The 17,500-nt window shown below is 56.2% G+C and overlaps 5 protein-coding genes across 5 annotated transcripts in view; 3 read left to right on the top strand and 2 right to left on the bottom strand.

Moving 5' to 3' along the window:
• The window catches only part of PTSG_07565 (uncharacterized protein), a 5,506-nt gene extending 1,005 nt beyond the window's left edge, over positions 1 to 4,501 (top strand). Inside the window, exons 1-10 of the mRNA XM_004991304.1 lie at positions 1 to 55; positions 286 to 391; positions 682 to 796; positions 1,051 to 1,221; positions 1,365 to 1,460; positions 1,683 to 1,754; positions 1,952 to 2,033; positions 2,251 to 2,347; positions 2,633 to 2,700; positions 2,858 to 4,501. The exon at positions 1 to 55 is cut by the window's left edge and continues 1,005 nt beyond it. Coding sequence (XP_004991361.1) covers positions 1 to 55; positions 286 to 391; positions 682 to 796; positions 1,051 to 1,221; positions 1,365 to 1,460; positions 1,683 to 1,754; positions 1,952 to 2,033; positions 2,251 to 2,347; positions 2,633 to 2,700; positions 2,858 to 4,307 — 2,312 coding nt within the window. The 3' untranslated portion in view covers positions 4,308 to 4,501. The remainder of the gene's footprint in view (positions 56 to 285; positions 392 to 681; positions 797 to 1,050; positions 1,222 to 1,364; positions 1,461 to 1,682; positions 1,755 to 1,951; positions 2,034 to 2,250; positions 2,348 to 2,632; positions 2,701 to 2,857) is intronic.
• Positions 4,502 to 4,687: 186 nt separating this feature from the next.
• PTSG_12608 (uncharacterized protein) lies at positions 4,688 to 9,099 on the top strand. The gene is made up of 11 exons (XM_004991303.1): positions 4,688 to 5,275; positions 5,667 to 5,742; positions 5,862 to 5,958; positions 6,117 to 6,207; positions 6,466 to 6,587; positions 6,861 to 6,934; positions 7,208 to 7,325; positions 7,494 to 7,574; positions 7,904 to 8,141; positions 8,436 to 8,542; positions 8,746 to 9,099. The coding sequence occupies exons 1-11, from the start codon at positions 4,789 to 4,791 to the stop codon at positions 8,893 to 8,895; spliced, it is 1,641 nt and encodes a 546-aa protein (XP_004991360.1). The 5' UTR covers positions 4,688 to 4,788; the 3' UTR covers positions 8,896 to 9,099.
• On the top strand, positions 9,058 to 14,653 carry PTSG_12607 (uncharacterized protein). The gene is made up of 5 exons (XM_004991302.1): positions 9,058 to 9,839; positions 10,095 to 10,475; positions 10,801 to 10,953; positions 11,223 to 13,969; positions 14,113 to 14,653. Exons 1-5 carry the CDS (start codon positions 9,242 to 9,244, stop codon positions 14,386 to 14,388), a joined length of 4,155 nt encoding a protein of 1,384 aa, XP_004991359.1. The 5' UTR covers positions 9,058 to 9,241; the 3' UTR covers positions 14,389 to 14,653.
• A 169-nt stretch (positions 14,654 to 14,822) lies between these two features.
• Positions 14,823 to 16,785, bottom strand: PTSG_07562 (uncharacterized protein; the record flags this gene model as incomplete). Its single annotated transcript, XM_004991301.1, has 5 exons — positions 14,823 to 15,059; positions 15,278 to 15,367; positions 15,661 to 15,795; positions 16,023 to 16,133; positions 16,321 to 16,785. 5 exons carry the CDS (start codon positions 16,783 to 16,785, stop codon positions 14,823 to 14,825), a joined length of 1,038 nt encoding a protein of 345 aa, XP_004991358.1.
• A 1-nt stretch (position 16,786) lies between these two features.
• PTSG_07561 (uncharacterized protein) overlaps positions 16,787 to 17,500 on the bottom strand; it is a gene marked incomplete at both ends in the record, with an annotated part of 2,773 nt that continues 2,059 nt past the window's right edge. Inside the window, 3 exons of the mRNA XM_004991300.1 lie at positions 16,787 to 16,825; positions 17,038 to 17,078; positions 17,225 to 17,306. Coding sequence (XP_004991357.1) covers positions 16,787 to 16,825; positions 17,038 to 17,078; positions 17,225 to 17,306 — 162 coding nt within the window. The remainder of the gene's footprint in view (positions 16,826 to 17,037; positions 17,079 to 17,224; positions 17,307 to 17,500) is intronic.

Raw genomic sequence — 17,500 nt, 5'->3', positions numbered from 1 at the left:
CGCTCGCAGCGTGCGACCGCATGGCCCTCCCCGTCCTCGGGTCTGCCGTGTACCGGTGCGTATGCATTTGCGTGTGTGTGTGTCGGGGGGGGGGGGGGGTGGGCTCTGCAGCTCTGCGTGTTTGCGTGTATGCGGGTATGCGGGTATGCGTGTATGTGTGTCTGCGTGGGTATGTTCTGTCTGCCTGTGGGCCTGCTTGTGCCTGCTTCGGGTTCCCCGGCGTGCTGGATTGTTGCAGCTCATGCCACGTTGCGCCGCTATGCCTGTCGTTGCGTTTGCGCCCAGCGCCCCCGATGACGTCGTGGCCGTGCTGCTGAAGCACGCCGATGCCGATGACATCAAACTCACCACCCCGTCCGGCGAGAGCTTGCTCCACCTCGCCATCTCAGAGGTGCTGCAATCCTCACACGCAACTTTGCTCTTGTGCGTTTGTTTATGTGTGTGAGTGCGTGCGCGTTTGTTTATGTGTGTGTGTGTGTGTGTGTGTGTTCAGCAGTATTTGCGTGTCTTGTTGCAGAATTGCACACACACACACACACACACACACGTGCGCACGTGTGCGTGCGCACGCAACCCTCGAAGCCCTTCTGTGTCCTTGCGTTTGAGTGACCATAGCATACCGCGCTCACCTCGCCATTTCCTGCGCGTACATGTGTGCTTGCCATCTGGTTGTTGGACCAGGGCCGCAAAGGCTTGGTGAAGCTGCTCGTTGGTGCCGGTGCCGATGTCAATGCTGTGGACAGTCGCGGCGTCTCCGTCTTTGAGGCCGCGTGCTGCGCCGCACAGCCAGATATGGGTGTGCAAGCGGTGCTGATGATGCTGATGCTAGTGATTGTCGTGCACGTGTGCGCTCGTGCGTATGTGTACGTGCGTGTGTGTGCGTGCGTGCGTGCGTGTGTGTGCGTGCGTGTGTCGTTCAGCTGATACCACATCAATATCATGATGCGACCCACACGTCTTTCTTCACTCACACGCTCCTTCGTGCAATGTTCTTCGCCGTGAACCCCCACCCCCCAAACAAAACGCACACGCACATCTCAATGGCAACAGCTGCGTTTTTGTTGTGGAAGGGCAGCCGGCTCAACAGCGCGAGCGACACGCTCTTCCGTCGCTGTGTTGCGCGTGGCAGAAAATATGTCCGGATTGGGTGGACAAACATGCCGGTTGGAACAGATGTTGTGGAGCAGCGCAACGCCGTCTTTGCCCTCATGGCTGCTCTCGGTTCGTCACCCTTCAGTCTGTGTGTGTGTGTGTGTGCATGTGTGTGTGTGTGTGCCTCTGTGATCGTCAAAGACGCGGCACTTCTTCATCTGAGTTCTGTACCTACATTCATTACATCCATCCTGTTCTTTGTTGTGCTGCAGGTGTGCCTGTTTCGCTCAACTGCCTCGTGTTTGAGAAATCTCTCATGTCGTATCCGTGCTCGACCCTCTACCTCATCCTCTCGCTCGGCGCATTCGGTGAGACGCCTGCTACCTCTGTGCACCTGCACCCGTCAAGTGGCAGAGTCGGGTCCTCATTGCACACCTGTTCACGCACACATACACAGTCTTGCTGTTGTTCTTGTTTGCAACGCACACACGCTGACATTCATTCATTCATTCATTCATTCATTCATTCATTCATTCATTCATTCATTCATTCATTCATTCATTCATTGGATTGCGTCATGTTTATTGCAGGCGCAACGGAGGACGACAAGCTGGCCAAGCACTTTGGCTCGCTCGAAGCAACAGCAGCCGCTGAAATTGCAGGTGCGAACGTGCACGTTGCTCACACGTGTCTGCTTGCGTGTGTGTGTGTGTGTGTGTGTGTGTGTGTGTTGGGTGTGTGTGTGTGTGTTGGGTGGGTGTGTGTGTGTTGGGTGTGTGTGTCTGTGTGCGCGCGCTTGTGATTACGCCCTGTGTTCTCCGTACCCACGGTCGCTTGGTGTACGTCATTGTCGCTGCAGGCGCGACCTTCTCGCGGCTGCAAGTTGCGGACATGTGGGCCCGTTTCGACGACAATACGTGGCAGGAGGCTGCTGCTTCAAGGTGTGTACGCCTGTAACGCATGCGAAGTGAGAGCGAATGCAAGGACAAGGCACAGAGCCACGGTGCTGCACATACATACACGCACGCAAACACACACCAAAATGATATGCACGCACAGCACCAAGTCTGCCAGCATCTCACGGCATACCATTGACCTGTTGTTGCCCATAAAATTGCTCTGTGTGCGTGTGTTGTGTGCGTGTGCGTGTGTGTGCAGTGGCACGATGGAGACGCGCTGTGCGTGGCTGCTGCTCAACATGATTCGCCAACACCGCCCGCGCACAACAGCAACACAATCCGTGCCAACGCTCCAGGTACGGTTCGCTTTGTGGTAGTGTGAGGCAACACATGAGCGGGTCTGATTGTGCGTGCTTTTGTGTGTGTGTGTGTGTGTGTGTGTGTGTGTGTGTGTGTGTGTGTTTTGGAGCAGCGAGTGAATCGTTCACGTGCATGCAACGAGGGATTTACCTCTGTTGTGTGCAACAACCTCTTCACTCCTGTGCAGACCCCTCCCTTTCTCCCCACCCCCATTGTTACCCCACCACCTCATCTCAACCAAACATCTCGCTCGTCTGGTCTGTGCTTCTCCATGGTTGCAGAATCTGTGCCGTAATGTGTACCGCAAGCAAGTCCTTTCCCGGCTCAGCGCCCGCCGGCCCCAAAACGAGTGAGTCACGCCACGCTTCCCCCACAGTGAACGACAACTGTGATGCCAACCGTCCTCTGTTTGTTTGTCACTGCCACACACTGTCAAACACACACACACACACACATACAGATGGCGCATGACCTCACCCTGTGCATGCTGTGCCAAACAACAACAGGGCTGTTGAGGAGTGCAGTGACCGTGCCTCGCCGCGCACCATTCGCCGCACCATCCGATCACATATGAGCTCGCGGTCGTCGTCCCCACAGCGCGCACGGCGCATGCTTCGGCCACACCCAATTGCGCCCGTGCCAACCCGCGCGGCTGGCACCGGTGCTGATGGTATGCAGCCAGCCACAGCTGTAGCAGCGCCAACGGCGGCCGCAAGAGCATCGGCAAGGGCGGCAACAGCGCCTGCATCTGCATCACTGCGGAGTGCGCCGGCATCTGCGATCTTCTCGCCACTTCGCCAGCGAACGTTTGATTGGGGCGACGATGACGATGGTGACGAAGACAATGACCGCGACAACCATGATGATGCTGCTGCTGCTGCTGCTGAAGACACAAATACCGACACGGCCGCCAGCAGCACGAGTGCTGTGATTGCGACAACCATCAGTGCTGACACGGGCCTGCGCCGCCGTCGCCGCCGCCGCCGTGGCCAGGGCTCCACAGCTGCCCGTGACCAACAGGGCAGCAGCAGCAGTCGCGTTGGTGATGACGATGGTGACGATGACAACGATGACAACGATGATCAAGATGCGACGAGGGGCCTGTGGACACGCGGGCTTGCCGTGCGCTTCCAGGATTTGCTGTCGAATGTTGGCTGGAGTGACAGGAGGGCGAGAGACCAGGTCAATGAAGCCAGACGAGGGGAGGAGGCAGGGCGGGTGATGATGGCACAGCACAGGCGCACCCGCAGCGTTGGGGATGCAGACGACATTGTCCGGCTGGACCACAACGGCATCATTCTCCGAAGCCCCTTTGCGTCCCGCCGCCGCCACAACAACGACGACGGTGTCGATGACGTGAATGGCCATGGCAATCAGGTCAACGATGATGACAACAGCACACGGCATCAGTCTGCGTCGTGGTGGCCAATGCGATCAGCAGCTGCTGCTGCTGTTGCGAGAGCAGGCCGCCATCACGGACACCATCGTCAGGGTCGGCAACGCGGTCAACGGCATCGCTGTCGTGGCAAACACACAAGCAGCGGCAACACACACCGAAGCATGTTTCATTGGCGCGGATGGTACAGCACAGGGACATCACCGCACGTGCTCTCGGACAACGAAGACGAGAGGGATGCCGAGGAAACGCTTGGTCGCGCCAGCGATGGTGAAGACAACGATGCTGAGGGTGCGTCCGACGCTGATGTCGATGAGATGCATGATGAAAGCGAGCCAGCGCCGCTGGAGCCCGGGTTGAACCAGCAGCTGCTCTCTGCTGCGGGCGACGTGCTTGCCTTGGACAGGCGCAATGGAAACTTGTACACGGCAGTGCAGCGGTTGCCTGTTGCGTTTCGCGGGCTCATGATGTATGATGATGCGCAGCTGGCGTGGCCGCTCTTTGCCGACATGGCCTTGGACGTGGTGGTAGCCCAGCGGGCAGCGGCAACAACACACTAGATGTGTGTGTGTGTGTGTGCAAAGTGGTGTGGGTCGTGGTATGTTGACGTGAATGTTGTTTGTGATGACATGATGTTCAGTTGTACACGATTGCCACTGTGCTCCTCTTTCTTGATCTCCCTGCTTGTGCATCCCCCCGGGCCTTCTATACTCTCTCTCTCTCTCTCTCTCTCTCTCTCTCTCTCTCTCTCTCTCTCTCTCTCTCTCTCTCTCTCTCTCTCTCTCTCTCCTGCATGCCTGCCTGCCTTTCTGCCTGTGGCCAGGTTAGGCGGGTGTAATGTAACAATATCATGAATGAACGAATCGATGGAAGGATTGGATTGGATTGGATAGTGCGAAACGCAAACCAGAGCAGGGTTGGAGGAAGGACCACATTGCAGCAAACTCCTCCAAAAAAGAAAACGCGCTGCAGCAACACGCACAACACTGCACAACACCGTCTTTCTGTGCTTTGCTTTTTGGTGTGCTTGTTCTCAGCGTCATGAGCGGAGACGGACCATCGGAGAGCACGCGGCTGGTGATTGAGGATGCGCCACCACCATCCTCGACAAGCACAGACCCGCACGAGCGCGGGCGCCGCTACCAATCGGGCGGTAGCCGAGGTGGTGGCGGGCTCTTGTCGCGGCAGGTGCTGATGGTGGGCGGTGTGCTGGTGGTTGCGGCCGTGGTTGTGCTGGCTGTGCTGCTGACGCAGGGGGACGACGCAGCGAACACGGAGCGAGCAGCAGACTCCTTTGCTGCGCGCGTCACTGCCGACGACATCACCGTGCACCTGCGCATGCTGTACAACATCAGCCAGCGGTACCCCAACACGCGCTCTGCCATCTACGGCGGCTACAACGAGAGTGTGGAGTATGTGGTCTCGCAGCTGAACACCAGCGACTCGGATTACTACACCGTCACTGTCCAGCCATTCACCGTCACCACCTTCAAGGAAACGGCCACCCCAGTCCTCAACCTTACTCGCGGTACTTTGTGTCTCTGTTGTGTGTGTAGGGGGGGGGGGGGTTCTGTCTGTGTGTGTGTGTGTGTGTGTGTCTGTGTCTGTGTGTTTCTGTGTGTGTGTGTCTGTATGTCTGTGTGTCTGTGTGACTGTCTGTCCCTGTGTGTATGTCTCTGCCTGTGTATCTGTGTGCATGTCTGTCCCTGTGTGTATGTCTCTGTCTGTGTATCTGTGTGCATGTCTGTGCGTGTGTATCTGTGTCTCTGCCTGTGTATCTGTGTGTCTCTCTCTCTGTGTATCTGTGTGCATGTCTGTGCCTGTGTGTATGCGTGTCTGTGTCAACATTATCGCTCCCAAAGACGTGACGTGATGTGATGCTCAACATTCTTGTTCACTTTCGGTGCTTGCTTCTGCAGATGGCACGGTAACGCCATTCCCTGGCGTGGCAACGATGGCATACTCCGCATCCGGCACCGTCACAGCGCAGTTCAAGTCAGTGACACACGCGATGCAACACCACAAACCCACATGCCTGTGCACGCACAGAGGATGGCGCTTGCATTCATTTAATTTGCTCTTCTTCTTTGGTGCTTTTGCTCTTGCTCTTGCAGGGCGGTGCGTAACTATGGCTGCCAGCCGAGCGATTGGTTCGGGCTCGCGGGCGCCATTGCTCTTGTTCAGCGTGGCAACTGCACCCTCTACGACCAGGTGCGCGCGTGCATGTGCATGTGCGTATGTGTGTGCGTGTGTATATATGTGTGTGATGCAGTGTCGTAGGTTCAAGCTCCGTTCTGCTTTGACCTTTGGCTGCATCCCCATCATCATCAGCATCACCATCACCACCACCGCCATCATCACTTCACCAGGGCTACTATGGCAAGACGGCTGGTGTTGCTGGCATTGTGTTTGGCAACACTCCTCAGTACCCAACTCTCCCACTTCGCTCCCGCGTTCGCCGTACGTTCGTGTGTGTGTGTGTGTGTGTGTGTGTCTGTCTGTCTGTGTATGTCTGTGTCTGTATCTGTGTGTATGTGTATATGTGTGTGTGTCTGTGTGTGTGTCTGCATGTGTGTGATTGTGTGCCGTTGAGGGAGAATGAATGTGTTGTGGATTGCCACTGACAGCAGCCATCAATGCGAATTGTCATCTGATGCCATGTCCTGCCATCACTGTTTGCGCTGTCCTTGTTGCTGCTGCTGTTGCATGTGACCTCAGGCCGCAACGACAGCGCGACCGTCGACCTCCCCATGATCGGCACCTCCCACAATCAGTTCCTCGAGCTCACAGAGGCAATCACCCTCGGCCCAATCAACGCAACCATCGTCACTGCCGGCGAGGTGGGTGTTTGTTTGTTTATTTGCCCGTCTGTGTGCGCGTGTGTGTGTGTGTGTGTGTGTGTGTGTGTGTGTGCGTGTGTTTGTTTGTTTGTTTATCTGCCTGCCTGCCTGCCTGCCTGCCTTGCCTGCCTTGCCTGCCTGCCTGCCTGTCCGTCCGTGCGTGGGCATCGCTCCTCTTCCACGCACCCCCTCGTCCACTCACTACCACTTCAAACCACATCCACTCGCCACCATCGCCATAACCACTGCCACGTTTATAATTGGTCCTCGCAGCTCGTGCCGCAGTACACGGCAAACGTTATTGCAGACATGAAGTATGGCCGAGAGGACAGCGTCATTGTCGTCGGGTAAGGGCAGCAACCACGTGTTCACGTGTTTGTGGCCATGGCGTGCTGTCTTCAGCAAATACAACATGACGCTGATGTTTCCGTTGTTTCTTGCTTCTCCTCATACCACACGCGCTGAGCACCACAAGCATAGGCACGCATTCATGTATGTGCACACATCCACATTTCAAACACGCACACACCCACTCGCTCGTACATCCATGTGCGACGCACGTGCTTATCCTCCCCCCCCCCCACACACACTTTCCCTTGGTTCTCCGCCGCACGTGACAGCGGCCACCTTGACTCTGTGGAGGCTGGGCCTGGTATCAACGACAACGGCTCCGGCTCGTCCATGATTCTGCAGATGGCGCTCGAGATGCGCCGCATGCATGCGCAGCCCGTCAACAAAGTACGTGTGTGTGTGCGTGTGTGTATGTGTGTGTGTGTGCGTGTGTGTGTGTGTGTGCGTGTGTGTGTGTGTGTCTCCGATAGGGTTGATTCTCTCTTGCCCCTCGGATGCACTCCTCTCTCTCAGGATTGAATGTGCCCGCTGTCATGTACACATGTGCTGCTGTAGGTGAGGTTCATCTGGTTTGGCGCCGAAGAGCTCGGGCTGCTTGGCTCCTACCACTACGTGAACGACCTCAAGGCAAACGATGTGCGTTGATGTGAATAGAGAGTGTGTGTGCGTACGTGTGAGTATTTGTGTTTGTGCGTTTGTGTGTGTATACGTGTGTTTGTGCGTTTGTGTGTGTATACGTGTGCGTGTGTGTGTTTGTGTGCGTGTATATGAGTGCGTGTATGCCTGTACATGCGAGTCAAGTTTCTGAGTTTTTCACATGTATGTGTTCTCATGTGTGTATGCATGATCCTGCTTGTGCTTCGCCTTTGGCTCGAACTTCGTCCCACTGTTCATCAACTAACCACCTCTTCCTCCCCCTTCCCTCTCTCCGACCACCTCATCCTCTGTGCACCAACTCCCTGCAGCCCGAGGCGCTTGCCAACATCACGTGCATGTTCAACTTTGACATGGTTGCGTCGCCCAACTTCATTCGCGGCGTGTACGACGGCGCAACAGCAACGGATCCCACAGCAGCGAGCGGGTCCACCATCATCCAGCACGAGTTTGAGAAGCGCTTCGACGCCCTTGGCCTCACGTGGCAGCTTACGGAGTTCAACGAACGCTCAGACTACGCTGCCTTCACCCTCAACCAAATCCCCGCAGGTGCTGTGCGTGTGGTGTGCCTTGTGCTTGTTTGCTTGTTTGCTTGTTTGCTTGTCTGCTTGTTTGCTTGTTTGCTTGTGTGTGCGTGTGTTTGTGTGCGGAGAACATGCGTATGACGTGCAATGTCTCCATTTAAAGGTTACATGTGTGTGAATGCTCATCTGCATCGCCACCGCAACTTGCCCCTCTTCCCTCCCCTCACCTGTGCCACCCTTGACATGCATTCATTGATTCACCACACAACCAATCTTTCCGTCATTCATGTTCCTGTGCCGTGTGGGCATTAACAAACAGGCGGTCTCTTCACGGGAGCAGAGGGCCCCGTTGGTGGCAAGACGGCCGAGGAGCGCCGCAAGTTTGGCGGCATCATGAACGTCGCCTACGACACCTGCTATCACATGGTGTGGTGTCTGTGTGTGTGTGTGTGTGTGTGTGTGTGTGTGTCCAATTGATCATCCTTTCTGTGTGTGGAAGAAGCATTACAGGCTACTTGTGTGCGCACGATTGCGCTGCTGCTGTGAACATCTGTACTCGGCTTGGCAGCTGACACTCCTTGTTCCCTGTTGCTTCCTCTGTTGTTGCCCACATTTTTATGTGTTTGCAGGCGTGCGATGACCTTGACAACATTCACGAGGGCGTGCTTGGAGAGATGGCCAACGCAGCGTCCTATGTCGTGTACGACTTTGCCCTCAAGGAAAACCTGCAGCAGTTCCTGTACCCCAACGCAACCGCTGCTGCCACCATGGCGTTCTGAGCTGTGTTGTTGCATGCTGTTGTTGTGTGTCGATGTTGTTGATGACCTGTCTGTGCTTTGTGCCATCTGTGACAGTGCGACATTGTTGTCGTTTGCTCTTTTGTTCCTGTTGTACATCGAATGTTTGCGAAAGATTCCGCGGTTTTTCTTACAATGCCCGCCGCGTAAACCCCGGCAAGAAGCAATCACACACATCAACTCCTCCTCTTCCCGCCCCGCCTTGTGCAACCTTAACGTGGCGGCAGCCGTAGCTAACAGCAGACATTTTCCGCTGCCATCTTTTTCACCCCACAACCACACGCACGCACGCGGAGCGACGCCACCACGCCCACTCCACCGTTCCACGATGCCGTCTCGCGTGACTGCCACCGCTGTGCTGGCCGTCTGCGTTGTTGTCATCCTGGCCACGGCATTGCCACATGCATCTGCCAGGCCTGTTCCTGCCAATGGCAAGAAGAAGAGCAGCTTTGCTGGACCAGCCCACGCGTCAAACTTTGGCGCCACGCTCAAGAATTTCCGAGGGGGACGCCATGGCGCGAGCAAACCAGCTTCCAACAAACACGCTCAAGACACCAAGGCGGATCCCCAGTCCGTCTTTGAGGCCATCATCTCTCACACTGCTGACGCCAAGGCAGCATACAAGCCCCAGGACGCACCACCAAGGAAGAAGCTCACCATGGACAACCTCAAGGAGGCTGCGCCTTCTGCGTTTGCAGAGTTCAACCTCCTGAGCGATCAGGCCAAGCAGGCAGCAAAGGAGAAGCTTGAGAAGCTGAGCATGCCTGTGGTGGATGGACACACCCTGCACTTCGGCCAGGGCGGGGAGGTCCACGTTGCCGACGACTTTCCCGTTCCACCTGTGACAAAGGAGGATGTCGACGTAGCGCACTCCCGCGGCCGCCGCTATCTCACAGACAACCCGCCGTTGTCCTTCAACGATCTCGGTATGTGAAGCCCAACCAGTCACCCAGCGAGTCACGTCGACGTGATGTGAGCGCTTGGGGAACCTGCTGATGCGTGTTGATGTGCTGAGCGAAGATGTGTCGAAGTGACAAGACGATGCAGCGATGCAGCGATGCGTTTTCCATGTATGTGACCGTGGAGCGTCGCCTCTTGCTCGTGTTTTGCACTGTTGTGGTTGGACAACGGTGTCTGTGCTCATCTCATGACCGCGTACACGCTCGCGATGCCTGTGATAGGTCTCCCCATCTACCACAGCCGCCCTGGCTCCCCAAACAGAATGGTGCTTGACTTTGATGGACACTCAACTTCTTCCAGCAACTACTGGGGCGCCTTCTCTGCGCTTCCGTTTGATCCATCCAACGACGGCACCGCGTTCTCTTCATTTGAGCAGGGCCAGGTTGCTCTCATCTGGCAGCGTATGGCCGAGGACTACGCGCCTTTCGATATCGACGTCACGACCGAGCCCTTCGAGACGCAAGGACCAACCACCCTCCACGTACTCATCACAAGAAGCACACAGGCCAATGGCAGCCCCATGCCCGCCAGCGATGCGGGAGGCGTCGCGGTGGTAGATGTGTTTGGGTCCTTCAGCATTCAATACTACTCCCCGGCTCTTGGTACGTTGAACCGTTTTGTGACATCAAGTCAACGTGGCTGAGATACGCAACCCACGCTGGCTGTGTGTCTGGGATGTTTGGGTTGTCATGCGAGTGTCAAAAGAACAACATTGGAGATGGTGTCGTTGTACTGTGTGTTCGCGCGGTTACTCTTGCGGTGACACTACATAACGGCCCTGTGCTGTTCTGCATTGCTCCACGATGCAAAGCATCGGACACATCGACGGTACACGCTGTACACTGCCGAGTGCGTTTCCATCGTTTCCATCAGCTTTCTGACTTTGCTGATGTACCACCACTGTCTTGCCACGCGCGCACCTTACAGTGTACTGGGACAACCTGGGCGACGGCTATGACCAATACGTGGCGCTTGCTGCTTCGCACGAGGCAGGGCACAACTTTGGCCTGAGCCATGATGGCTACAATTCTCAAGGATACTACGAAGGAATGAGCGGCACCACGGACGAAAACTCATGGGGTGAGGGAGGCAGGAACGGCAATAGTGACCAGATCTGTTGCTGCATGTGATTTCTGGAATGAGCGCACGCAGACACACACACACACACACACACAACTAGAGATGAAGGAGAGCAAAACATCGACACGAGCACACACACACACACACGCGCGCGCGCGCGCACACACACACACACACACACACTGTGCTTTGCGCACCCAAACACGTGTTTGTTTAGCCTCACACCCATGTGTTTGTCTTGACACACCACTTCACGCACACGCATGTAGGACCCATCATGGGTGCACCGTACGATCGCGCGATGACCACTTGGAGTAACGGTGACTATCCTGGTGCAACAAACATGGAGGACGACGTTGACATCATCGCAACGCAGACGGGCTTTGCTGCCGACGAGGCAGGAGACACCCCCGCCACAGCCGCCTCGGTCACCTACGTTGGCGGAAACGAGTTCATGGCGGAAGGCGTCATCACTCAGCGCACGGACAAGGACTGGTGGCGGGTGCGGCTGGTGGATGAAGGTTACATCAGCGTCAGCGCAACCCCGTGGTACGCCAGCAAGGGTCCCGCCGGCAACAACCTGGACGTGAAGCTGACGCTGTACGACAGCACAGGAGCGCAGGTTCTCGGTGCAACGAGCAGCCCATCCGGTACCGCGGATGCGTCACTCACTGCGACGGCGCTGCCAGCTGGCTCCTACTACATTGAGATTGACGGCGTTGGCGATGCGGCTGTGTTTCCGTCTGACTACGGCTCCCTTGGTCAGTACCATATCATGGGGACAGTGAGCACTGGTGTGCCTCCAACCACAACGACCACGACACTGGACACGACCACAACGTCGACCACCCCCACAACCACCACCTCGTCCCTGCTGCAGTGCGAGCTGGACGCGTTTGAGCCCAACGATGACCCCGACACCATCGCTGTGCTCAATGATGACCAGACGGCGTTCGCCGCCACTATTTGTGGCGGGGCCGACATTGACCTGTACGCCATTGGGCCCATCGAGGGCGGCGCAACCCTAACCATCACTGTGCTGTTCAGCCACGCCAGCAGTGACATTGACATCATCCTTATGGATAGCCAGGGGGTTGTGGTGGACACTGGATACAGCGCAAGCGACAACGAGGTTGTGTCTCACACCAGCGCACGCGGGGCAAGCAGTGCGTACATCCTCGGTATTGGCAGCTACGATGAACGGAGCGCAGAATACAGTGTACAGATTGTGGTGAGCGAGCCGTCAAACTCAACAACGTCGACCACCACCACCACCACGTACACCACATCGTCCACCACGTCGACGCTGACGGGCGGCTCGGTGTTTTCCTCTGCAGTACCGACCACCACCACGCCCACGCAGTGCGAGCAAGACGTGTTTGAACCCAACGACGCTGTCGGTGATGCCACTGTTCTCCCCGAAGGTGCGAGAACGACGTTCACTGCCACCATCTGTGCCGATGCAGATGTTGACTTTTACGCCATTCCCGTGTGCAGGTACGGCAGTGTTGCGGCTGCCGTGCGCTTTGATCACAGCCTGAGCGACGTTGACGTTTATCTCGTTGCCAGCAACCTGGTCACTGTTGACAGCGGCACGAGTTTGTCCGACAACGAGACTGTGGCTCACACGGACACTGCGGGCATGGGCGGTCCATACTACCTCATAGTGTACAGCTACAATGACAGGAGTACCGAATACAGTGTCGAGGTGAGCGTGAGCTGCAACAACCTCACCTCAACTTCTGTGAGCGCCACCTCACGCACGTCAACCATGACAACAACAACAACCACCACAGCAACAATGACAACAACCACCACAGCAACATTGACAACAACCACGACCACGACAGCAACAACCACGACGACCATGGATTTTGGGTGCGCTGATGATGTGTTTGCGGGCAACTACGACTACAAGCACGCCGCAGTGTTGACGGCACAGCAAACGGCGTTTTCGGCCACGCTCTGCGAGGACGACGAAGGAGACTGGTTCCGCGTGCCTGTCCAAGGAGGGGCCACTGTGACGATTGCGGTGCTGTTCGACCACATGATCAGCGACGTGGACGTGGAGCTGCTGACCGAAGGCGGCACGCGTGTGGCGATTGGCGTGTCAGCAGACGACAACGAGCTTGTGTCGCACACGGATCAGACTGGCACGGACAGCTTGTACTACCTTGTGGTGTACAGCTACGATGGCCGCGGTGTCGATTACACCGTTAACATTGATGTGACAATGTCGACGACGACGACGACGACGACGACGACGACGACGCCTGGACCGACGCCAACAACTGCGCGAACAACATCGCCAACAACAACAGCAACATCGACCACCATGGTGGATACCACCATGACCAAGACGACGACGATGCGACCAACGACAGCAACAACAACAGCAACACTGACGGCGACACCGTCGACCACCACCACGTCACGAACAGCAACGACTGGCACCGTCACGACGACAATGACAATGATGACGACGACGACGACCACCACCACCACAACAATAACAACAACAACAACAACGACTACCACAACAACGACTACTACAACTACAACTACCACAACAACGACTACTACTACTACTACTGCTACTACTACTACTACTACTACTACTACTACTACTACTACTACTACTACTACTACTGCTACTACTGCTACTACTACTACTACTACTACTACTACTACTACTACTACTACTACTACTACTACTACTACTACTACTACTACTACTACTACTACTACTACTACTACTACTACTACTACTACTACTACTACTACTACTACTACTACTACTACTACTACTACTACTACTACTACTACTACTACTACTACAACAACAACAACAACAACAACAACAACAACAACAACAACAACAACAACAACAACCACGACCACGACGACGTTCCCGCCGCTGTCGTGCCCTGCCAATGATGAGTATGAACCCAACAACAGCCGCGATCGCTTCTCGTCTGTTGTGGCTCCCGGAACACACTACGGCATCATCTGCAGGGTAAGACAGGGACTGCATTTACCCACTGCGGAGGTTATATTTGAGTCGCGTCGTGCTATGCTTCTTACTACGGATGATTGTGCTGCGGTTGTCATTGCTCACGCCTCTGTTCCCTACCTTTATGCTGGCACGACAATGTTCAGGGCGAGTACGATTGGTTCCGTGTGAATGTGTGTGCAGGCGGCGTGCTGCGCGCGCGCGTGCATTTGCAAGCCACGACTGCCGATTCCCTCGACGTTTCCATCCACAACAACGACGGCTGGCTGTTTATCAAGGAGCGCATGCGCAATGACGACGTCACGGCGACGGTGGAGGTGACGGTGGACGAGGAGGCTCCGTACCTCGTCCTGTTGGACGGGCCACGCAGGAGCGCGTCGTTCCCGTACCGCCTCGACATTGTGGTGGACGGCTGCAACTGAAGGACCATCGAGCAGAGGAAATGAAGACGTGGGGATGAAGACGTGGATGAAGAGGAAAGTGAAGTTGGAGGGGGGGGGGGGAAGTGTCGAGGAAGGAGGTTTCACTGATGATCGCGCGCGTGTGTGTGTGTGTGCGCGTGTGTGCGTGTGTGTGCGTGTGCGTGTGTGCGCGCTTGTTCTTTGATATGTTGTTTCAGGCCTGTGGGGGTAGTGCTTGGGCGGTGTGACATACGTAACGCATTAAAATCACCCTGTGCCGTGTGAGTGGTATCCTGACAACATGGTGTGTGATCAGATACGATACAGGTGCAACGCTACCTCCTGCTGTCGTGATGCAACACTTGTCGCATCCCTTCCCTCGCCCATTCCCCCATCCCTCTGTTGTGGGCGCGATGCTTCATGATTGTGGTAGTGTCGTTTATGTGCTCTTGTGCCTACTTCTCCTCCACGCCAAGCGTGTTGGCAATGAACTTGAGGATGTGCCTCTGTTCTGCATCGCAGATGCCGTGTGGAACACCGGGGTACACCTTCGAGTCCACGCTGACGCCCTTCTCTGCCAGGAGCGCCACACCCGTCTCCTGCATCTGCGGCACGACAAGCGGGTCGATGGCGCCGTGGCCCCAGAAGAAGGGCGTGTCCTTGTTCACGGGCTGCATCCACGCGTCAATCTCCTACGCAACCACGCAGTGTGCAAGCGAGATGCCGGCAGTGAGTTGGGGGTGGGGGTGGGGGAAAGGGTGTGGCACGTACGGACGGACAGGTGCAGGCGGGGGCGGGGGGGGGTGAGACAAAGAGGGAGGAACAGAGACATGGAGGGAGACAGACAGACAGACAGACAGACAGACAGACAGACAGACAGACAGACAATCACTGCTTGCTGTTGCCTCACCTTTGCCATGAGCACCCATCCACTGATGACCACACCGCCTGCCAGCTTCTTGTCGCTCCGAAGCACGGTCTGAATGGTAAGCGCACCTCCCTAAACAGCGAGCAGGGGCAGGCATGAACGCGCAACGTGCGAAGGGGTAAACATGGGGTGCAAGCCCAAGCCGCATGTGGGGAAGACGGATGCACAGATGCTGATACAGACACAGACACAGGTACACAGACACACAGATACACAGATACACAGACAGACACACAGACACACAGGTACACACGCACACAGATACACAGACAGACAGACACACAGACACGGAGATACACAGACACGCACACAGACACAGGTACACACAGACACACAGACACAGGTACAGACACAGCCACACGCACCTGAGAGAAGCCTCCAATGATGATGCGTTCTGATGGGATGCCTTCGGCTTCAAGCTGCGCAATCCAGCGGTTGACGCGATCAACGGACGCAGCGATCGTCTCCGGGGAGTCGCGCGAGTGGGGCGTCAAGGGGATCTGGCAAAGTGCAAGCAGGGGTTGGGGGCGAGGAGAGCGGGGGAGTGTGGAGAATGGACCGTTGGCGGAAGCGGGGCGTAGGGGCGGATACACACAGACAACTGCACAAGACGGCATGAGCAGACAGACAGGCAGGCAGACGGACAGACAGAAAGACGGACAGGCAGACACACAGACACAGTCGTAGACAAAGACACAGTCGTAGACAAAGACACAGACACACCTACCTCCACGAGATCGAACCAGGAAGGCATAACCATGCCGTGGTTGCAGGTGACGGGCGCGTTGGGTGCGTTGGGGAACATGAACTTGACATTGCCCTTGTATGTCCGCTTGAACTGCAGCGCGAGTACCAGACAACCAACAAGTAAGCAAGCGCGAGCGGCATCAAACCACATCTTGCGCTACGTGACAGACAGGCGCAGACGCACCCACACGCACACGCACACACACAGACACACATACGCACAGACACACACAGACACACACACGCTCGCTTCCGCTCATGCTTCCGCCTGTGCTTACCCTCTCCTCCAAGTCTGACCACGAGCTGCCTTGGTCGCCGAGACCATGCAGCCAAATCACAGCACCGTCGACCATGCTTGATGGGGTGAGTTGTTGTGGTGAGAGGAGTGGTGAGGTAGTGGTGGTGTCGTCGTCTTTGTTTGGGCAATGGCTTCGATGAGGATGCTGACGATGATGACGAGTTGTAGTTGGTGTTGTAGTTGCTGTTGGTGTGGGCGGAACACGTTGCACGCTCGAGCAGTGGGCAGCAGCGAGAAGGAGGAACAGCAAGAACAACGACAGTAACAGCCACGATGGAGAAGAACACGTCATGGGGTGCGAGGGCAAGAGGCACAGAAATGTTTGCCATGCTTGCATGCGTAATGCAATGTGCCATGAAACGCAAGGATAACAACAACAAACAACAGTACGCAACGAGTGAAGGAGGGGAGGGGAGGGGAGACCAATGCGAGAGTGGCTGCACATGTCACAGCTTCGCTTTGGCGTCCAAGATCTCCTGAATATCCTGTTGGCGGCACGGAGTGAGAGATTCAGGTTGGGCCGGGTGGGGGTCACGCGTCGCTGGTGGCGATGGCGATGGATCAATGCCATCCACACACACACACACACACACACACACACACACACACACACACACACACACACACACACACACACACACACACACACACATACACACACACACACACACATATGACTACGGCATGGCTATCTGACCTGCGGCTCCCGCGCGCCAAAGGGGCCGTAGTACTCTTCGCCTGCATTGTGGGTGATGGCATGGCATGGGGGTGATGGGTTGCATGTCAGGGTTGTGCAAGCAGTGGGCAGAGAGACAGAGACAGACAAACAACCAGACAGAGCCGGACAAACAAACAGCGCGCATACCCACGGCATGCATGCTGACCTAGAAGACGGGCAATGTGGTAGAATCGGTCGGAGCCGAAGACAAGCTCATCCCCGATGAAGAACGTCGGCACGCCAAACACCTGAGAGAACAACGCACGCGCGCAATGGGCCGTGTGTCACACCCCAATCAACATGCGTGCACACCCAACCACGACGCACACACCCACACCCACACCCACCCACCCACACACCACACCACACACACCACCACACCACACACACACACCACACACACACACACACACACCACACCACACCACACCACACCACACCA

Source organism: Salpingoeca rosetta (assembly GCF_000188695.1).
Source record: "Salpingoeca rosetta unplaced genomic scaffold supercont1.20, whole genome shotgun sequence".
Classification (NCBI taxonomy): Eukaryota; class Choanoflagellata; order Craspedida; family Salpingoecidae; genus Salpingoeca; species Salpingoeca rosetta.
The sequence above is the reverse complement of the archived record's forward strand: the minus strand, read 5'-3'. Positions and strand labels throughout refer to the sequence as shown.